The sequence below is a fragment of the Solanum tuberosum genome, unplaced genomic scaffold (genome assembly GCF_000226075.1).
Source record: "Solanum tuberosum cultivar DM 1-3 516 R44 unplaced genomic scaffold, SolTub_3.0 scf00398, whole genome shotgun sequence".
Taxonomy (NCBI): domain Eukaryota; kingdom Viridiplantae; phylum Streptophyta; class Magnoliopsida; order Solanales; family Solanaceae; genus Solanum; species Solanum tuberosum.
This window is the reverse complement of record NW_006239318.1, coordinates 462,742-485,371: the sequence shown is the minus strand read 5'-3', so window position 1 is coordinate 485,371 and position 22,630 is coordinate 462,742. Positions and strand designations below refer to the sequence as shown.

The window sequence follows — 22,630 nt, the reverse complement described above, 5'->3', positions numbered from 1 at the left end:
TTTTTCAAGGATAGTGCCACGTAGGCCGAAAAGGGGTAGAAAATTAATTAAAAAATAAGTTCGGGGGGGTAATAGGACCTTAGTAAAGGTTAGGTGTGTCTCGGGGATTTTGGGCATAGGTTGGGGGGTACTTATGCATTTTCCCATTTTTTTATGAAAAGAATGATTTCTGACTAAAGGATGTTTTTAAAATAAAGTGTCAATGATTTGTGGAAGGTTTTCTCACAATTGAAAGGAATCATGATTTAGATGCTTAGATAGGTGAGTGTCTATTATGAAGAAGTTTATGGAAATCATGATTTTAAAAGGGAGCTACTTTAAATACGAACTTATGATTGGATTGGTAGCCTTTAATTGTTGCCCTTCCAAGTTTTATGATATGATTAAGATTATGTTTATTCCGTTGGAATTTTACATAGCACCGGGAGGACTTTGAAATGGAGGCCTTACGGTTAGTACAAGTTTAGTCTTTAGTAGCAATCTCATTGTCCCAAACTACGTGCCCATGTAGGATTGGTCTTTGAGAGACTTAGCTAGTGGATCCACATAAGCTAGATGATATGGTCCTTACTTTGGAAGTAGGATAACCTTTTTAGGTGTGGAGAAGACATTGAATTTCATGTTATAGCTCACATGGTCTATGTCGGTTAAATAGTAAACATCCCACAAATGCACTATGTTTTCGTCAGAGGTTTTATAAAAGCATCTCAAAAGGTTGTTAGTATGCATTGACCTCGTGTATGATTTATGATTTCCTTCTAGGGGCTAACGTTTTGCTTGGTCTTGAATGTTATGTTTAAATTCATCATGTTGTTATGCTTTAAGTTTTTATGTATTTCCCCATACTTAGTACATTCATTATACTAATGCATACTTGTGCCTATATTGTCTCATAATATAGGGTTCAATGCAACTTCTTCCGGATGTGCTTAGTTTGAAATTGCTTTGATTGATCATTTGGATTAGTGAATCCTCATGTTTCGAGGGCAAGGCCATAAACTTTTATTGCTTTATCATCTTTAATTTTAGAATTGTAGGTGGTGTATGAGTTACGTCTCAACCACTATCTTGTTGTATTTCTTTCATCATTATTTCAAGTGATTTGTCTAGGACCTATTGGGGTCCTATTCGTCATGTCACACCTAGCGGGTACTTTGGGTTGTGACAATTTCACATCGCAAAACGATGCATGCTCCTTGGTTACTGATCAGACTTCACCAAGAGCCCATGTTTCCACCACCTTGATTTCCTCAACAGTGCCCAAATAAGCCTTCACACTTTGCCCATTCACCTTGAACCGTGTACCTTCAAAGCTTTACATTTCAATTGTGCCATATTAGAATACGTGTATGACTCAGAATGGCCCCATCCCCTTGACCTTAGCTTGCTGCGAAACAATTGAAGCTTTGAGTTGAACAAGAGAAACAGATCACCTGGTGCAAAGTCTCACTTTTCGATCTTCCGATCATGATACATTTTCATTTTCTCTTTTTACAAGGCCGAACTCTCATATGCTTTCATTCAAAACTCATCAATCTCATACAGTTGACTCAACCTCTAGTCATATGTATCTCCCTATTCCAAGTTTAGCTTTTTTAGCACCCACATAGTTTTGTACTCTAGCTCTACAGGTAGATGGTAAGGCTTCCCAAATACAAGTTGATAAGGAGGCACACCTATGGGAGTCTTGAATGCAGTCCCATATGCCCATAAAGGCATTATCAAGCTTTCTCGACCAATCTGTTCTGTTGGCATTCACAATTTCGGCCAAGTTTTGTTTTATCTCATGGTTTGAAACTTCCACTTATCCACTAGATTACAGATGGTAGAGTATTGCTACACTACGTTAAGACCCATATTTTTCAAGTAACGCTCGAAACAACCTGTTGCATAAGTGGGAACCTCCATCACTGATAATTGCCTGCGGCATACTAAATTTGGAGAAAATATTTTGCTTTAGAAATGTTGTGAAAGTCTTGCCTTCATTATTGGGAAGCACAACTGCCTCAACCCATTTGGACACATATCAACAGCAACAAGTATGTACTTCATCCCATTGGAGATCGCAAATGGACCTATGAATTTGATGCACCACACGTCAAATAGTTCAATTACTAAGATGGGTATTGGGAGGGGGGGGGGGAGTTTATGTTACCTTTAAATACCTCCTTCTCTTTGACAAAGTTCACAAGATTTGGTGAAATCATGAACATCTTAGTGGATCATCGACAAATAATACCCACAATAAAGATTTTATGGGCGGCCCGGATCCCACTATGATGTCCTCCGACTGGAGAGGAATGACATGACCCTAATATGTTCATCATCTCTACCTCAGGTATGCAACTGTGATTAACCCCATTAGCACAGACATAAAACAATGGCTCCTCCCAGAAAAACTTTCTCACATCTAACATAAACTTTCAACGCTGGTGGAAAAACAAATAAGAATGTACCACATCACTCACCAAATAGTTTGCGAAGTTGGCGAACCACATAATCAAATCATGGGACGCAACCAATACTTCCTCATCCGAAAAAGTGTCATCTAACTCAGTTCCATCTACTAACTTCAACATTGTTTCTTCCTCCAACTTGAACAAGTGATCGGCTACCTGAGAAAATCAAACTCTTGCACTAACAACACTCATTAAATCAGTCTTGTCTTAGGATCTTTCTTTGATATCAGGTACTGAATTGTTGCATGGTCAGTGTGTGAGTTTCGTTCCAAGCAAGTAGGACTTAAATTTCTCGAATGTAAAGACTAATGCAAGAAATTCTTGTTCAGTAATTGTATAATTCCTTTGAGCTACGTTTAAAGCTTTGATGTCATAATATATGGGGTGTAGAATCTTCCCACGCCTCTGCCCTAAGATTATGTGAAGTGCCACTCTACTAGCATCATGCATAACCTCAAATGGTTGGGACCAATATGGTATAATAATAATAATAGGCATATAGATCAACTTCTCCTTCAATCCTCGAACTCTTTCAGACAAGCCTCGTCAAAAACAAATTTGATCTTTTTTTCTAATAATTTGACAACACCCTATTTCTACGGAAGCAAGAATATGACCTACTAATAATAATACAAGTATATGTTGATGATATTATCTTTGAGGAACAAATGACAAACTATGTGTAAACTGTGCAAGATTGACGAGTAGCGAATTCAAAAAGAGCATGATGGGTGCTCAACTTCTTTCTTAGACTACAACTCAAACAGTTTTCCCTAGGATTGTCCATTCATAAACAAAAGTCCATCAAAGAGCTACTTAGAAGGTTTGATACGGAAGGTGCTAAGGTGAGTGATACTTGAATTGCTACAACTACCAAATTGGAAAAAGATGAACTAGGTCACCCGTGGGTGATACAAAATATAAAGGAATGATTGTCTCACTATATCTCATTGTCACCAGACCTGATATAGTATACAGTGTAGGACTATCACTACAAAAAAAAAACTTTTAGCGGCAATAAATAGACACATTAATAAAGAGTGCTAAAGTCTTTACCGGCATTAGTTAAGTGTCATTAGATCCAATGTCGCTAAAGCCTTTAGGGACATATACAAAGAGTGCTAATTGCCGCTAAAAATACATATTTAGCGGCAATTGCTAATTAATTGCCGCTAAAGAACATTTTTGATATAATGCATGTGCTAGATTTCAATCTTATCCCAAAGAGTCTCATATGAAAGCGATCAAAAGAATCATTAGATACCTCAAAAGAGCTCAGAGCTGGTTCTCTGGTATCCTTTTATGGATTCATTCTATCTAGTAGGTTTTGTTGATGCTGACTATGCAGGATATCTCATTGATAGAAAAAGTACCTCAGGTATGCCTCATTTTCTTAAATTGTGTCTCATATCATGGACAACTATAAAATAGAACTTGTAGCCCTATCTATTGCTGAAGCAGAATATATAGAAGCCACATCTTGTTTTGCACAAATTTTATAGATCAAGCAACAACTCCTCAACTTTGGAGTAGTTCTATAATATATACTGATCATTTGTGATAACACAAGTGCAGTCAACATGACATAGAACATGTACATCATAAAAGGACCAAGAACATTGATATGCATTACCATTTTCTCAGAGATAATGTCAAAAAAAGTCCTATATTCATGAAATCTTGCCAAACGAAGGAACAAGTAGCTGACATCTTCACTAAGGGTCTGGGAGAGAGTAGTTTCAAAACAATCAACTTGCACTTGAGCTTGTCAACTAGCTTTCTTAATGAAATTCTTTCTTTTGGCTAGAATATTAAGTCTATTTGTTTGCATAAACTGGATGGGGGATAAAATATTGAGTGAGCTCTGTACTGTAACAAGTACACACCCACAACTCTTTAGTGGATTGAATCAAGGTCCACAACTCTTGAGTGTACTAAATCAAGGTCTAATGATATTACCCTTACTTTCTCATACAATAATCAGTGAGATATCTCCATTAAGCATCACAGAGAACCTGGTTGTTTAATTTGCAAACCAAGAGATTCAGGTTACAATGTTTGTTAATGTCATAAATACATGAAATATAGGGAGAATTAAAATGGTGGGGGCCTGATTCAAACTAAATCTCTTTTGTGATTTCTTTGGGGAAGGAATATAATGTGAGTTAAAAAAAAGTGTTAGGTGGAAGAATCTTCCAACGACAAAGCCTCCAAGGGAAAAAAGAAAATTTAATCAAGACCTCAATTTATGAACTATGGGGAAAATAAGGACAAACTACTTTTTTAATAAATAAAGATTCTTTTATAAAATATATATATATATAATAATTAATGTATAAACTTTATTGGTCATTATTATCTGTTTGTTCGCCACCTATTAGTAGAGCCGTCAAAACGGGCCAGCCCAGCCCTACCCCGCCCAAGCCTCGCGGGCCAAAGAATTTGATGGGTTGGGGAGGGCCAGCCCTTCATTTCAAAGGGCTGTAAAATGGTCAACCCGGCCCAACCCCAGAAGAGTCAAGGGCTGGGGCGGGCCAGCCCTTTTTTTTTTATGTCAAATCAATGTCACAAACAGTAACATTGTTTCAATAATTCTAAATAAAAAATCTAGGAATAAATATTTAAAGAAAAAAAAAATCTCTTAAGTAAATAATATCTGAAAAACAAACTAGTAAACTAAATAACACTTCTGACTAAAACTTTAGTTAGCAATACATAATTACTTAAAGTATTTTGTTAAATGAAATCAAGAAAATTGTTACATGCGTGAAAATTGTCCAATGTCGTAGCAGAAACGGGACGACAATAAAACTATAAGAGTAAAGAGACAGAGAATTGTAGTTCAAGAATTTAGATATTAGGGTTTAGGGACTTAAGTTTTTAAGAGTAATGGCTTTAGAATTTATAAGGCTTTAGCCTTTTAAATCTTCAGGTACTAGTAGTCTAGTAGTACTAATCTACTATAGCCGTATAAGTTAGAGGTTACATTTAAGTTTTCTAGTTTTTAATATTTATTTTAATTAAAATTATATAATTTGGCCCATGGGCCAACCCCGGCCCAGCCTCGATCAAGCCTCAAGGGCTAAGGGCCTAAAAGGATTGGGCTTATAATCTCCGGTTTTAAACGGGCTTGAAAAATCATATCACAACCCTGCCTCAATAACGGGTTGGATCGGGCTGGCCCCATGGGCTCAGCCCTTTTTGATGGCTCTACCTATTAGTAGTTGATATTTTCTCCTTAGATTGTAAAATCCTCTATATAAGAATTTATTTTATTAAAAGTAGACAGGTTTTAGAATTCCTCTCACGCTAGTACTCTCTTCCTTCTTTGTAATTTTTTTTTAAAGTAAATCTAAAGTTTGTTCAAGTAGTTATGACTACTCTCATAAGGTACATTAATATTTTAATTGATGTATCCATTTTTTTAAATTTTAAATATTATTGTGCCCAAATGATAGGCTAAACATTTTTGGGTTGAACTATGACACACAATTTTTTTAACTTTAAAATTTTCATTTTTAATAATATATGATATGTCATATATAGGAGTGACAAATGAGCGAGTCGAGCTGAATATGAGTCAATCGAAAACGAGCTAAATAAAAATGGATAAGCACTCGACTCGACTCACATTTTAAATGAGTAAAAACAAGTTACCCAATGGATAATATGGGTACTCATTTTATAGTAGAGATCTAGTTAAAAGCATAAAAACCAAAATCTTTTTTAAATTTTTTCATCACCCCACCCTCCCTACCAGCCCCCCTACCCCCCTTATCCCAAAAAAATGTAAAAATAATAATAATACTTTTTTATTAAAAAAATAATAGTTTATAAGTATATTTCCTTATGGAAGCAAGTGATAATGCGTTGCTCCACACCCAAAAAAAATTAATTTTTCTTTATAAAAAAAACATTTAAAAAAATAATTACCACCCTACCCCCTATCCCAAAAAAATGTAAAAAAAAAAATTTATAGAAAAAAATAGTAATATTTTTAAAATGCTTTTTTTACGACTCACCCCTAATCACTTTTCTTTCTTTCATGAATGAACATTTTTTACCCATATTATCCATTTAACTACCCACTTTTAAATGGTTAAATATGAATATTTTTTTGTTTTTACTCATTTTAAAATGAGTTGGGTACCCAACCCATTTAAAATGGGTAAATATGAGTGAATACCCATATAAATTACCCATTCTGCCACCTCTAGCCATATATGATAATTGATATAGATTGTTGCTCTTAAAAAATTAAGGGTATGTTTGTCATATCACACAATTCTTGACATTTTCTTTGTTGATGTCAAATAATGCCGGTAAAATGAGCTCATATTTTGGTAACCCGTCGAATCCATCCATATTTTAATGGGTTGGGTGAATGATTTTTTGTATGGGTAAATTATGAGTTGATACCCATATTCAATCCATAAAAATATGTGTAAAATATGAGTAAACTATGGGTAAAATATGGAATAACCAAATGCGTTAAGCTTCCAACTTTTATTTACTCAAAATTCATGATATCACTGAAAATGTTGTGACTTTTCTTCCTTTTTATTTTCTTCTATAAAACTAATTATTCTTCTCCATAATTGAAAATGTGAAATCTTTGGTCCTCCAAAAAATATATATTTTAAATGTACATTTCTTTTGTTAATTATAATTATATTTTTTATTTGTTTAATTTTATATTGGATAACAAATATTAGTGTAAAATAAGCAAATCATATATTAGTATTGATATTGCTTAAAGTGCATTAAGCATGTTTTAGTCCAAAAATGCAAATATTCATTTACTTTGAATTTTTTTTTTTTTTCCCCTTGTTATTACATAAATTTATTTTATATTGAAAAATTATAAAACAAAATTTTTGACTTTTATGATACAAGTAAACTAAATAAACTATTTTCAATATTTTTCAACCAAAGAAATACTAAAATATTTTCTCCACGTTGAATTCTTGAGTAGAGTATAAATATAAGTAAACTTGTATTTTACCAAACTCATTTGTCACCCAATCCATTTTTACCCATATCAATTATGAATGGATTAAATTATTACTCATTTTATATTGACATATTTCAACCCATCCAAAATTGACCCAACCTGCCCATTTACCCATTAATGTCAAACTATTTTTCATGGGAGAAATGTCAATTTCTCCAACTCATTAGTGGAACGAACGGGTCAGTATCCGAAAAAGCAAACTGGTTTGGAAAAGGAAAAATTACAAACAACTTTTAAAGTTCTCAAGTTTCCCGTCTCCCGCGTTTCTCATCGATTCCACAATTCACTCACGCACGACGACGAGATTAACTCTCAGGTTTCACTGATACTCTCAGATTTTGTTCACTCGAGTTCTCTCACCGGCTCTCGGGACTCAGAAGCTCACCATTTCACTGTCAGAACTCCGCTCAGGAGCTCAGAAGTAAGTCTCAAATTCTTAATTTCACGATTTCACTGCGACGTTTGGGTTTGATTTATGAGAAAACTCTCGTGAATTTCAACCTAAGTTGACGATTTCCTCATTTGTTACTGGGCTCAATTATTTTTATGGTTTGAAATTTCTGAATTTCAAGTTGAAATTTTCAACGTAGTTACTTGGTTTGGGGCTTTTGGTTTAGTTCCTAGAACTTAGAAGGTTCAGCACTGCACTCACTGGCTCACATTTTACTCTCTTCTCAGAAGCTCAGTAGTCCGCTTAGTCGCTCACTGCCTCGATTTCACTCTCAGAAGCTCACGATTTCTCTCTCAGAATCAGAACTCTTCTCAGGTGCTCACGATTTCTCATTCTCTGCTACTGGTAAGTCTAAATTACACTTTTAATTTCACAATTTCACTGTGACGTTTTGATTTCATTTATGAGAAAACTACAGTTGAATTGGCATATAATTTGGCTTTCCCCTTTTTTTTTGTGTGGGAAATCATTTACTTGATTAAGTAGTTATTATTTTGTTGACTTGAGTATAACTATCAGTACTATGTTTGGACTTAATTTTCTGTTTGTGCTAGAAAATTTTCAAGTTGTGTGACATGGTGACAGCTTAATATACAAATTGTGATGCTACAGTGGTGCAGCTTGTAGTGCTGCTGTTTTATTTAGTTATTTTGATATGATATTTGTGTTGAGCTGCTTGTGGTGCAACTTGTAGCCTTGTTGTGTTGTTACTGTTGTTAGGAACTTGATAAATTAGGAAGCATACAAGGCTTGTAGTGTTATTGTGTTGTTACTGTTGTAGCTGCTGATTAGCCTGATTGAATGGCTATAATCTATATCGTAGTGTTGTTGTGTTGCTCCCTTTCTTTTCCTCTGGTCCTTATATAATTATCTCTTCCCCATTTAGTGGATGTTGCAAGGAAGATTTCTTCCACGATGTTACAATGGATGGGTGGGTCAAGGAGGAAAGTTGATACTGTAAGTGTCAAATTACTTATTAATCTGGAGATTTACTTGCATATTTCTGAATTTGGAGGCTGGAAGCACAATTGAGCAAATTTGAAATTAGGTAGAACTACAGCTCATTAGTGTGGTTTGTTAGTTGATCTCTAGTAATGCATGTCTCTCATGATGGTAATGGATTTTAATGTAAAGTTGTGGTTAATACAGTCCAAATGTAATGCATGTCTTTTGAGTCTTGAGATGGTAATGGATTTTAATGTATATTGTGGTTAATACTGTTCAAATGAGGAGTTACATAAAAGTATATTAAAAGATGAAGATCACCCTTTAGAGATTAGGAGCTCAAGCATATTCCTAGAGGAAATGAAAATATTCTTAATCCATGTAGTCCTAGCCTAAATCTTCTTTTGAAAAAAGCTAACCTCCCACACTTTCTCTATGCGAGTTTAATTTTGTACAAACCAGTTTGCAGGTTTGTTGTGATAACATTCAGCTTACTCCACCCCCCAAAATTAAATATAAAAAAGGCAATAAGAAATAGAACATTCATCTTCTGTTGAAGGCTATCAACTTGTTCTTGTGGAAGTTTAATTTGTTCCCATTGTTTTTAAAGATTTAATCTTATTGTGCTTTGGGAAATGTTTTCATACTGACATTTTCTCTTGTGATTTGTATTATCCTTTTGCGGGATGGAAAAACATCAGTCAAGAAGGTCAACACAGAAAAGGTATTAAAATATCACCCATCAGTCTTTATTTGATTGGATAATTGTTGTAGCTTTACTCAACGTGAACATAGGTCATCATTCTTTGATACTGTTGTCCTAACTTCCAATATGTAGAGATTTAGACTAAGGGAATCTTAGTAGCTTAGTTGGTTGGCTATTTGAACTCCCACCTTGTTGGTGAGGATTCAATTCCCCATATTGTAATCCCCTCTCCCATTTCCCCTTTCCCAGCCCCAATTTAAAATTAAAAAAATAAGATTCAGGGCTCATTTGTATATGTGATACGAAATCATGATTTGAAATCAGATTGATTTGAAGTTGAAGTTTTGTTTGGACATGTAATTTGGATTTTTTAAGTCGTATTTTTTTCTCATAAACATGAAAAACCTCACAAGTTATGAAAACTATCAAAATTTCCGCAATTCTTATACAATTTTACCAAATGAACAAATTATAGTGTATAAATAAGATATCAGAATATCCGAAGGCACTGCATTGATAAATCACATATCTCCATGTTCCTTTTATAAACAATATTTGCGATTATAAACTTCCAAGAACACCTAATTTTTTAAAGATTCACTAGTCAACTAGTAACTAGTTATTTTTTGATATAATCCTTTCTCATGGCACCAGGCATGAGTCTTTTCCATATTTAAAATGATGAGTATATTTTTTTTACAAAATATAAACTTATGGGTCAAAAAGTTTCCTATTTTTTTAAAGAAAACTTATGGGTCAAGATTTACATTTAAAAAAATTTGAAATCATGATTTGGAATCCCAAATCATGCTATATGGAGAATTTGGGATATGATATTGTATGTCCAAGTGTAGGCTAAGATGTAGTTTGTCTATCTTACAGGCAAAAGCAATACTTTGAGCAAAGAAAATGGCAAGAGCAGCAGAAAAAAAATGCAAGAGAGAGCTTCTTTGATGAGAAAAGCCCATGTAATCAGCAAGAAAAGAATAGTCGTTCACTTGATATTCTGAGTTTACTAAACGTATCAACAGGTTCTGGGGAACACAAGTCAAATGTCCACTCAGGTACTTTGACTTCAATTTTTGAACTCTCCAAAATTTTAAGCATATATAATTATTTGCTCTTTGGGGCAATCGACAATAGCATTTGGTGCTTGTTCATGTTTCTTAGTATGACCTATCTCAGAGATATTATAATCACACAATCCCATCATTAGGTTACTGGTGAAGTGATGTTCAAAAGATTTGTTTGTTTTCATATTGCAACTCCGTACAACTCAAGGTGATGAATCCTAATTATGTGAAATTTGAAAAGATATATATACACACACACATACACAATAATGTATACTTTTCTTGGATTTTTGGCTAAGATCAAGTATATGTCCACCCTACTCTTATTAATTGTCTCTTAAGTTGCATAATGGTGCAAAATTGGTCTGTGATAAGTACAATTGTATAGTCCTTTACAGAAATAATGTGCTATTATTAATGAATGAAAAAATGTATGTCCAGTTGGTGAATATATCAATGGCATGTAGGACTGTTTCCTGTCATACTTATTAAGTATCTCATTTTGCCCACCCCACCCCGCAAAGAAAAAACACTACTTAAAAGGTTTTTTGGAAGGACATAATGGTGCTTTTCCTGCAGCCCGTCAATTAGTTAACCGTCAACATATTTTAGTTAATGGTAATATAGTGGATTGGTTATAGTAGGTATGAAGAGAGGTAGGTAGACCTAAGAAGTATTGGGGATAGGTGATTAGACAGGACATGATCTAATTTCAGGTTACCAAGGACATGATCTAATTTCAGGTTACCGAGGACATGATCTTAGATAAGAAGGTGTGGAGGACACACATTAGTGTAGAAGGTTAGTAGGTAGTGGAGTGTTGTCTTGCTTTCCGAGAGTTTAGGCTGCTTGGTGTTTTTGTCGTTGTACTAGCTGTTTATTGAAGTTCTTGATTGGGATATCTATCATCATCTATTGTTTATTGTGTTTCGATTATCACTACTATTTTATTGTTCTTGGTCCTTTCGTGTAGGATTTGCACTGCCCCTTTGTTAGTTGCTATGTTTTTTCCACTATTTTCTTTTTTCTTGTACTTGGATTTGCTGTACTTGAGCCGAGGGTGTTTTGGAAATAGCCTCTCTACATCCACGAGGTAGTGGTAAGGTCAGCGTAAGCTCTACCCTCCCCTACCCCACTTTTGGGATTTCTCTAGGTATGTTGTTGTTGACATCTGATAAAATTGGAACAATACAGACATATTATGTCAGAGATCTTACTTGTCAAATAAGTTTGTATCTCAACCTGCTCAGCCTTAGGAAGTAAAATCCTTGAAATTTGTGAAAACCAAAATGAATGATGTGCATTTTCACTTTCTTTAGATCTCAAGAGAACTTTTGAACTGCAGTTGCAAACATTATGCAGCTTCATTAGCACTTATGTCCCAGTGCAATGATTTCCTATCAGGTGCTGTTAGGATTCATCTTTGACAAATTTCTTTACTGTCATTTCCAAGTCTTCAATGATATGACAACCTAATATACATTGTTTATCAATTATAAATTTCAATATGGAATTGACACAAAGTTTCATTATACAATGTGACCGTATTAAAATTGCACTTTGTCGATTTTCTTATTTGATGAGTGAACCTATTCCCTTCAATAGCTGAGTGATTCCCGATCTCCCTTTTGTGGCCTAATTTTCTTTTTCATTACTATGTTAGCAAGGCATATTTATGAGGACAATCAAATGCTACAGCCTTCTCCAGTGATTCAAACAAAAGAAGTCATTTATCTTGGCCCCCTTCAACATAAGGAAGGTAGTACACTTGCGTTCTGGCAAAAGCTGGTTTTCTGAGGAGTGTAATTGTACTTTCTTGTCATTTGGATGTATTAAGTATGTGATTCATTGTCCTAATAGGAACGTCACCAAGCTCCCAAGATTATGCAGCCTGCCCAAATCAGTAAGCATGTTTATGTTGAGTGGATTATCCATATCGAATTGCATAAACATAAAAAAAATCTTGTAGATTTATCTTGTTGAATTGCATAAGTATATATATCAAAAAAATCCTTAAGGAAGTTTGCTTGAGTATATTTTTTCTATAATAAAAAGATTCTCACAAGTGTAGATGGAGAAACTTTAAGTACATGCCTGATTTGGATGCTAGTAATGATTAGAAGGTCCAGAATCACCGTGAACTGTATTCTTAGTATTCTACATGTTTGGTTGTGATGTCGATGAAATATTTTTTTTTCCTGAAAAAAGTTCAATTAAAAGTTGATGTTTCTCAGTACATCAGTTGGAGCACCTGGAGGTCATGAGAGAGGTTTGTACAACACCAATGATAAAGTAAACCCATTGGCGAACTCTACAAGCAAACGTGAGTATATCATGAATACTGAATAGAAGTGTTTGCCTGTAAGCTTGTGTAATACTTACCTGTCAAAACAAAATTGAAATGGCTTGTTAAAGTATCTTTAGCAACAGGATTAACATTCTGATTGGAGACACTTCCTTTTTGAATTTCAACTTATTATTGTAGTTGAAAGTACAAGTTCATGGTATTACATCAAGATATCCTTTTGTCCATAGCTGACAAATGTTTATCACCTGTAAATTTAATGGCCCTACTTTAGAAAAAGCACTTCCCAAGAATATTCTCTGGTTTGAACTGTCAGAGCTAAAATAATTATTACCATATATACTAAAATCTCAATTTTGCAGAACTCTCTATCATTGACATACTTGGTGATGATGGACCGAACTATGAGTTGGAAAGTTCAACTCATGAAGGCCATGTTGCATTTTCGATTGAAGGTATATTCGATGGTTGACCATGAAGCAGTTACATTTATGTTTTTTGAAAGACTAACAATTTTACACTAAGGGTGTGATCTAGTGGTCAATGAAGTGGATTGAGAACCATGAAGTTTCGGGTTCAAATCCTAGCAGAGACAAAAAAAAACACTAGGTGATTTCTTTCCATCTGTCTTAGCCTTGGTGGACAGAATTACTAGGTACCTGATGGTGGTGGGAGGTGACAGGTATTTCGTAGAACTCGCGCAGGATGGTCCAGAAACAACAATTATGAAAAAACATTTCCTACAAATGAGTAGAAAAGCTCAATTAACTTCTTTCATTTTCTTTTCTACTTAATGCTCTTTATAGAAATCTTTTCAAATACTCCTTCTGTTTCAATTTGTTTGTTTGGTTTTGACTTGACATAGAGTTGAAGAAAGTAAAGACTTTGTTCTTGTGGTTAAATATGCTATGTGGAAAGTTGGAATTAAAAAGTTGCCTAAAAAAGAAAAGCAACATTCTTTTTTAAATGGACTAAAAAGGAAAGTAAGACAAACAATTTAAAATGGATGGGGTATCATATAACTATTCTTTTAGCATTAGTCTTTGAGAACGTGTGTTGCATGTTTGTCCTGTATCATTATTATAATAGAAAATAGACAAACAATTTATTAGAGTATTTACTTCATATTTTGAACCCCCTTATTGAAAATCCTGGCTCCTCTACTATATATATATGTGACAATATGGCCCCCAAGGCCTAGCTCGAGTGGCAAAAGGTGGAGGATTTGTGGCTTAGGTCGCAGGTTCAAGCCTCACACCATGCAAAGCGAAGCCTGGTATTTAAGTGGGGAAGGGTAGAGGGGCGGGCCCATTATCCACCGAGTTTAGAAGACTGTGATTGGTCCAAAAGGCGGGTCACAAACGGATTTCTCGGTTATCAAAAAAAATAAAAATATATGTGACAATATGATGATTATTTCTTCATTTTCCTTTCTACTTTATGCTCTTTATGGCATCATTTCCAGTTTGCAGGGAAAAGGAGGGAAGAACTGTCTATATTTGTGTGGCTTTCAGATCTTTTAGAATGAACATTTGATCAGATACCTTTTTGCCTTACAAGGTTTAGGTAAAGTTGAAATGTCTACCCCAGTTCATTCACCGCAGCTACCTGGCAGGTATATTTACTTTATTAATCAAGAATAATAGACCATGAATAATAATTTTGCAAATTCCATCTTGACAAGATTTCTATGATAAGTAGTGGTTAGGACTACCCTTGGAAGTCAAGACTATAAATAGGTTTTAAATTTAAATTGACTATGATAGCTGCATGCATCAGTTCTATCGACTGAAAACATCATCTGCACATTTAGGCGACTTGCATTACTTTCCTAGGTTTTGAGGAGATCATCTGGCTGTTAACATGACCATTTAGACGATAAAGTGGATTTTTAACTAGGTCCTCTTCGCCACTGATATAGAGCTTCATAAACAGAGGACGAGACATTAATGTCATGGATATATTTTACAATAATGCTACTTCTAGAAAGAAGGAATTCCAAATTCCAGTAGAAGCTCTTAGCTATTTCCAGATAAGCAAAAAAGTAATACAGGCACTCTATAACCACCAGATTCCATGATACCGTTCACTTGCTCAGCTGACATCAGTTCTTGATAAGCAAGGGTGTTTGGATACCACAATTTTCTCAAAACAGCTTAGCTCAGTACTCTAGCCACTGGAAAGTGATCTGAGACTCTGAGTCCCTCTCTGGGATGTTTAATGTTCTTAATACTATGTATTATATAACCAAGCTGTGGATATCCTTTCGATCAATTCACGCATGGTTCATGCTTATCTTACATTTTGGAATACTAGATCAGTTTTTTGGAGAACTATACTCCTGATTGCTTCTCAGGTTTGGATACACCAACTTCCTAAATGATTAATTTTACATAGGACCTAATCAAATTGGCATGCTTAATATGTTACCTTTATCAAAAAAAAAATTGGCATGCTTAATGGTTTTAGTTCTTCATGTTGCAGTAGGCTGATTTAAGGGGACACTTCTTTTATGCTTTGTCGGTACAATCTCACAAAGTTGCATGGAAATCTTTTTTTGAGAATTAAGTTGCGTGGAAATCTTTGAAAGTGCTCCTTCTAAATGCTGCTTTTTATGTTGTATGATAGCAGACCCTTGGCATATGGTAGGCCCTCACCCCCAAGGGCAAGGAGAAAAGCTCTCTCATCTGACTACCTTAACAAGGGAATAGATGGAATTGACCTGGAATTGGTGAGAGCACTTCCTGATGCTTTTATAATTCTGTTTGGGGTTGCTAGCTTGCTGCATGTTTACTACTAGCGCTTCCTTCGAATGACTTGAACTCCTATCTTTATTAGTGTCTCCTTTCCGTGGGATAGAGGACCATTACCTCTAGAAATCTTTGCGCTTTTACTTCATTTCCTATAATTTGTAACTTACTGTTGTCAATTTCTTTTTTGTTTCACTTCTTGTGTAGGGTGTTTAGCATGGCATAAGTTTTTTCTTGATGAAACCCATTTTTTGTGTTCAATTGTCTAAATTTTTTTCACCAAAAGAAGGAAATTGACTTTTGTGAGCATATGCCCTTTTCGGCTACAATTATATTGTAAAGATATGACCCCTGAGCCTAATTCAACCCCAAAAGCTAGCTCGAGAGGGGAGGATTGCCCAAGTCCATATAAGGAGACCACCAGTCCATTCCCCAACCAATGTGGGTCTTTTACCCACTCTTAACACCCCTCTTCACGCCAGGCCCAACTGGCGTGTGGACCGGGAGCCCATACGAGGATAGACCTGGCTCTGATACCATATAAAGATATTACACATGAGCCTAACTCAACCCCAAAAGCTAGCTCAAGAGGGGAGGATTCCCCAAGTCCATATAAGGAGACCACCAGTCCATTCCCCAACCAATGTGGGACTTTTAACCACTCTAACATATATAAACTTACACCAGATGTCGTTCTTCAATGTAAACCTCATGTCAACCTGTTTTGAAACACCACACCTATGCCCTATCTCCACTTCCTATCACTACCATATGTCACATATATTTTTACCCTATCAAACGGCATAAAATGATTTAGGAAATACTTTTCAAGGTTCTATAAAAAAAATTATTCCATAACACATCCTTCATCTACTATATCTTATGATATCAAATGGGAAAGGCTTTGGCAATAGGTGTTAAAACCAAGTTCCAGGCTTCCGTCAACTAGATGTTTAGTTTCAGCATTCATAGCTTCTTATATGGTCGGCATCTGAATCTGAAATCTACAGATTCTGTGTTTATTGGTTCAGTTGATGTAGAACAGCATTTTATGCTCTTAATCTCGAAAAGTGATGAGATACCTAAGTTCTATTCCATTCAATTGTTTTTCAACATATGGGTGCTTTATATATATATATATATATATACACACACACTCCATATGTGCATACTTTTGTTAATAAGCCCCTCACCGTCTGAAAATGAAAAATGAAAAACAAAAAACAGTTGGTTCTTTGTGGAAGGATTATTGCAATGCAGATGTCCTTCCATTATCGGCTCAGCCCTAATTGGTTATATGGAGGTCGAATTCCTGATATCTTTGTTTCTGGTTATATTGACAAACTACAGGATAGCATGATGGTGGATGTAGAACTACCTTTTCATACAAGTCCTTTCGACAGATCCTCTTGCTCCAGGGGAGTACAAGATTCACCTGGCAGTGCAGAACATAAGTTACTAGATACCAAATGGTTCTCCTCTAATAACAATTTCACTTGTCTGTACACTTTTGAGAATGATGAAATCTTCGGCAAAAACAAGGGAAGTTCACATACAATTTTGAATGGTAGGGTCCTTAATATGTTTTTTCCATATCTTTTCTGGCTTCTACATTGACATCTCCAAGTGGTGTTGGTTTCTTGAGTATCATTTTTATTTGGGTAAATCTCTGTTCATTTTCCTGGAAAAAAAGTATAATTCAACTTTGTAATTCCTTTGGAACCGTTTGTTTTAGAGTTTGCAAAATCAATTTTTAACTTTTAGGAACATGTATTTATTTGAACTACTTTGCATACAAGAAAAAAGTTCCAAATGTCTGCAAACTTAGACAAATGCCACATTAATAACATCACAGCTAGTTAACACATTTAAAGTTCCCATACATATATCTTTATTAAGCTTGAATTTTCGACATTGTTTTTGACAGTTCGCCAATACTAATAACATGTTTCTCCTAAGAGGAATTAACCCCTGTGGTACAGAGCTTAAAATTGGAGAAGTGCTTTTGAAGTTGCATAGAAATTTCAAACCTTTTGGCACTTCCACATCTTCTAAGGTTTTGCTTCATTTTACAAGTGACGTGACTACATCGTGTTTTATGCTTCACATTCAGCAAATTCCAGCTTCCCACTTCCTGAAAGCTTTCATGAAGATTATTGTTCATCTCATTTAGATGCTGTTTCCACTGATTTTTGGAACAACCAAAGTTGTGGGATGCGAGAATTCAACTTTGAGGACTGTTATAGTCGGGATTTTGCCAATTCTTGTAGTGCCAGAAATTATGGGAAGCAAGACACTTATTTTGATGACTCTTATCATCAGAAGCAAAGGTTTCCCATGTAGTACTTCAATCTTTAATTTGATGGTGTTTGTGTTCTATACTAAAGGTGTCTTGTCCTTGCAGTGTCAGGATGAAAGCCAAATCAGAATTCAACATAATAGGTGCTTTACATTTCTGCTAATAAGAGATTCTCTTTTAAAAGATGTACATATTCTTTTACCTGTTTTGCTTCTCATGGTTCTATCAAAAGTCATTTAGTTTCTCCAAGTTCAAAAAATATGAACTGTTCAATATGGGGAGCTAAAATGGAGTGCTATTGAATAGTTTTTCCTGGTATTATTGAGATCATAGTTTGGGCCAATAAGTTGCATTTTCTGTGGTTTTGATGTGTTATTCTCTCTTTAACAGATGCACCTACTCCCTATTCCAAGCACTTCAAACCAGAGAATTTCAGTGTCTCGGATGGAGAATGGTAGGCACATTTTGCAGTAGATGTGAGGGGGATTCTTTTGTTGGTTTAAACTCTTCTATTTCTTATTGGCAGGTGTTCCATGGGATGTACAAGTCCTCATTTAATGGATTATATAGACCATGTTGATAGGACATGGTTTGCAAATGAAGATGCAAGAGATAATTTGAGTTTATTGAGGTTGCTATTTGAAGCTCTTTCTGTTTACTGGTCTCTCTACTGGGCCTTTTCATTTTCTAATGAACTAATCCAGTTTATTCTTGGGGATATGTTGACTTCTCTTCAGCGAAGAATCATCCACTGCAGGTCAATGTCATTTGTACTCACTGACTTGTTGACTTGAGCAATATAATCATTTTTCTTTTTCTCCATCCAGTGGTGGGTGACTTAGACACACAACAAAAGGTGAACTCAAATAATAAAAGGAGAAGCCAGGAGGTATCTGATGGGAGGAAAGAGACAAAATTCTGTGAGAAGTTATTTGCTAATGAAAGAAACTGCAAGAGGAATGATATTCAGCAAGGAAAGCCAACAAAGTTACCATGGCTACCGAACCAATCAAGAGCAAAGCCAGAAAATTACAATTCTGCATTTTATGAGAAGAGGTCAGACATGAACAATGATGGACTGAGGGAGGCAAGATGTGGTCCAGGAGAGTCAAATTCTAGATTCAGATCTTTCTACCAAACTTCAGCGTCCAAAAGATATGTTTCCACTTGTTCCGACTTCTTGGTTGGAGATGTCCTTACTGATCAGGAGCCTAAGTTACAAGTTGACTCCCTACACAACCTCGAAGGGTCTATCGAATATCCTGGTGAATATGCACCCTCATGTTTTATGATGGAACCAATAACTTTTGAACTAGATAGCCCCGCATGCACCTTCAGGAACTTGTTTCAGGATGCCAAGAAGGGATGTGGTGCTGAGAATTCATTACATACTCTCGGTTCCCATGGCACAGTAACAGGAAACATTGTAAGAGATGTTGGAAGCGATGGAGATAAAGGTGTTGATATCCTACCATTTGATAGCAGCCAATTTGACCCCAATACTGAAGTTTCTGGTAGGTGCAAGAGTTTCTCATCAGGAAAGGAAAAGTCTATGGATGGATCAAGTTCTGTCAATGAGTGTAGTAACTGTGATGAACCAAAAGAAAAAATTCCAGAAGTGAAGGACAGGACAGGATCGTTTAACTATTCTGAATGTGCAGAAGAAGCATCTTCCTCTGTAGAGATGTCCACTGTATCAAAGGGGGATCAGGACAGTTTAGATAAAAATCAGGATACCCAATCTTCACTTAGATACCAAGCAGGAGATGAAGGTCGAAGGTTTTCCTCCTTTGTGATCCTAATTTTTAAATTAGTCCTTCGTTTATAATTATAAGAAGTGTTTTTGTGCTTTGCTAGTTACAAAAGATGACAGCAGGTCTTCATCAAAAGAAGGAATGATAACTACACGACAAAGTCACAACATTCACCAAAATGGGCAAGTGATGATGCTTGAGGCCGTGTCCTTCAATTTTTACATGTGCAGTTTTTGAAGGAAGCACAGGATTAAAGAACTTGGACAATGGTATGATACTCTATTCAAGTTTTAATAGATAAATGCAAACATGAACATTCTAATTCTATAGTTTGGCTTTTTTAGCATTTGACCTTCATGTGTTTTTCGCTATGGTTTGGACACATGCAAGTTATCTTGTGTTCTAGTAATGCATGACTTCCATGACTATTGAACTTGTAGAACCAGATTTATGTTCAGTTTTGATGCATGTGCAATATATTTTTTTAGGGGAGAGACTAGAGAGACCATGCTTTTAACAGAAAACATTAGAAATTAAGACGGAGTGATGGGATTGACTAAAAAATAGCTAATAAAATAGATAAAAGAAGGATAATGTTGTCAATGATCACTTTCCCTTGAATCGTTATTCAATAATCAATAGTGCCATAGTCAATTTCTGCTCCTATGTTTTCTCTAGTTTTTCGCTTATATTTCTGTCACTGTGCTCTGTTGTTTTACCTCCCGGTGCATAGCCATCCACTGCATGGTTTGGTTACTTTGGTCATATGACATCTCAATTTCTTAACATCTGATTGTTTGATAAGCTCTAGCATAAATTCTTTAGCACCTTCTTCCAAGCACCTATATTGGTAAACAAAATCAGAAGATAAAACATGGTATAATATGTCTGGTTATATTACAAAAGGTTGCTGCTTGAGTAATTACTTCTTGATTCAGGTAAGACGTTCTCGGATGATACGATAACCACAGGTATCTCTTTCAAATTAGAGGATCCCTGCCATTTAGAAATGGTTCAAATGGAGGCAAAGAAACTTTGGGCGCAGGGGGGGAGGAGAGAGCATCCCTAAGGCCCACTTAATACCTTCACCCTTTTGAGTAGATCGTATCCTGTCATCCTTGATATGCAGTAGTCAGTAATGATCAAGTTTGTGTTCGTTTCCTGCAATATCGAATCAAAGCTCAGTGTATAAATGCACAAAGTTCGAAAAGATGACATGTCATATAACAAATTGTGCTGATCACAGGCATTGAATGATGGACTGGTGATAAAAAATCATATGCATTGAACTGACCCACTGATGACACTATTTTTTCCAACCATAAATATATAATGCCTAATATAACCTGCTATTTTCTTTGTTCCATGGAGGCAAACAAGTTACTAATCTTTCTCCCTAACATTAGTGACTAGAGCATAAATAATTATGAGCGAATGTTGGACTGTGAAGGAGGTATGGAACCTCATATTGTATGTTTCTTCATGGTGTTTGGCTGTAGTAACTTCAGAAAATCAAGGGTACATGGATGAAGAGAATAGTTATCAAAATACTGCTCTCTCCACCGAGCCCTACAATTCCAATGTCTTCTGCCCGTTCTCTGCTGTAGTCACGGCAGCAAGGACCAAAAGAACAGCTCAAATTCACAATTTCCTCGTAACTTCAGAGATTTGGTAGTAATTTTGTGAAGTAGAACACATTATTTGTAGGGTCAAAAGAAATTAGTCCCAAATTCATTGCTTAAGCAAACAAGTTCATCACATGTTCAATGCTTGCATAAACCATAGCCATGTTCTCTATTGAGTCTATCGACTAATTACGTTGGGTACAATTTGCTATAGACATTCTAATTCTTCAATTTCTTTGGAGTAGTTAGGATTCTTAAAGCTTTGTTAATGCATCTTCAAGCGGTAATTTCTTGTCTACAACTACAGGAATGGGGAGGGCATGGAAGGTCTGACAAGCTTTGCAGGCAGCAAATGAAGCGTAAATGCCAATTAGTGAACTGAGGGCAAGCAAGGCAACTGGGACAACATTAAAAGTTTCATGTGTACTTGGTATAAACTATAGCTGACTAAACTTAATGCCAAATGCCTGCTATTAATGTACGCTAAGAGGCATACAAAGCTACATGAATTCAAGAAACGTTCATAGAAATGTCTCTTTTATCTCCTTTAATTTTTCTTCTCGTGGTGGTCCAGCTAAATGGTGTCTATTTGCTTTCATTGTCTTATTATATAGAGAGAGATGAAAGCTCAAAAAAATCCTGCCTTAAAAGGTTCTGATATACTCCTCAACTGTGGGGCGATTTAGAGTTGATATATTCTTTGTTATAAAAGTGATTCACATTTACATACCTCTATAGTTACACAAATGATTCAGATATACCCTTTTAGTCTAATGGGTTAGATTTTTTATTTTTTATAAATAATTTTTTGAATTTATTATTTCGATGGTTAAATTTATTCACTTAATTTCTTATAAAATTTATCATACACTCCAAATTTTTTATAGATACAAAAAATAAATTACAATATAGTTGAAAAAAGTTTAGATTTAATTTTTTTTCTTTTTTCTTTTTTAATACCGCCACCTCTTTCACCTGGTCAGTTCCCGCGTGAGGTAATAGTTCCTCCATAGTACTCTATTTAGATTCATGTCTTTCAGTTATTTCCATGTCTTAGGGTGTGTTTGGTATGAAGGAAAATGTTTTCCTAGAAAATGTTTTCTTGGAAAACAAGTTGATTTTTGACTTATTTTTTCATGTTTGGTTGGTGAGTAGAAAATATTTTTCGGAAAAGATTTTGTGTTTGATTTATGAATGAAAATAATTTTTGAAATTGAAAATATTTTTTAAAAACAAACTTAATTTTTTT

At 35.2% G+C, this 22,630-nt stretch overlaps 2 protein-coding genes across 2 annotated transcripts; one reads left to right on the top strand and one right to left on the bottom strand.

Annotated features, from left to right (window-relative positions):
- The first annotated feature begins 6,921 nt into the window (after positions 1 to 6,921).
- On the top strand, positions 6,922 to 22,110 carry LOC102581598 (uncharacterized). The gene is made up of 21 exons (XM_015302949.1): positions 6,922 to 6,925; positions 7,641 to 7,894; positions 8,152 to 8,269; positions 8,811 to 8,881; positions 9,571 to 9,593; positions 10,458 to 10,639; positions 12,312 to 12,407; positions 12,509 to 12,551; positions 12,883 to 12,971; positions 13,316 to 13,408; positions 14,514 to 14,568; positions 15,585 to 15,684; positions 17,054 to 17,270; positions 17,817 to 18,033; positions 18,108 to 18,145; positions 18,393 to 18,456; positions 18,529 to 18,633; positions 18,740 to 18,759; positions 18,830 to 19,774; positions 19,860 to 20,025; positions 21,689 to 22,110. The coding sequence occupies exons 1-20, from the start codon at positions 6,922 to 6,924 to the stop codon at positions 19,991 to 19,993; spliced, it is 2,868 nt and encodes a 955-aa protein (XP_015158435.1). The 3' UTR covers positions 19,994 to 20,025; positions 21,689 to 22,110.
- On the bottom strand, positions 20,114 to 21,680 carry LOC107057879 (two-component response regulator ORR4-like). Its single transcript, XM_015302951.1, has 3 exons — positions 20,840 to 21,680; positions 20,683 to 20,752; positions 20,114 to 20,598 (listed from the first exon to the last, which is right to left on the bottom strand). Exons 1-3 carry the CDS (start codon positions 20,972 to 20,974, stop codon positions 20,564 to 20,566), a joined length of 240 nt encoding a protein of 79 aa, XP_015158437.1. The 5' UTR covers positions 20,975 to 21,680; the 3' UTR covers positions 20,114 to 20,563.
- Positions 22,111 to 22,630: the final 520 nt, after the last annotated feature.

What these genes read in the sequence shown, in the direction of transcription:
- LOC107057879 (XM_015302951.1), bottom strand. Translation starts at nt 20,974, where the DNA reads ATGTCATCTTTTCGAACTTTGTGCATTTATACACTGAGCTTTGATTCG. An exon ending in ATCTACTCAAAAGGGTGAAG is followed by an intron (nt 20,753 to 20,839) that starts GTATTAAGTGGG and finishes TCTAAATGGCAG; the next exon opens with GGATCCTCTAATTTGAAAGA. An exon ending in CGTCTTACCTGAATCAAGAA is followed by an intron (nt 20,599 to 20,682) that starts GTAATTACTCAA and finishes TTACCAATATAG; the next exon opens with GTGCTTGGAAGAAGGTGCTA.
- LOC102581598 (XM_015302949.1), top strand. An exon ending in CAAGGAGGAAAGTTGATACT is followed by an intron (nt 8,882 to 9,570) that starts GTAAGTGTCAAA and finishes GAAAAACATCAG; the next exon opens with TCAAGAAGGTCAACACAGAA. An exon ending in TTCACATACAATTTTGAATG is followed by an intron (nt 17,271 to 17,816) that starts GTAGGGTCCTTA and finishes CTTCACATTCAG; the next exon opens with CAAATTCCAGCTTCCCACTT.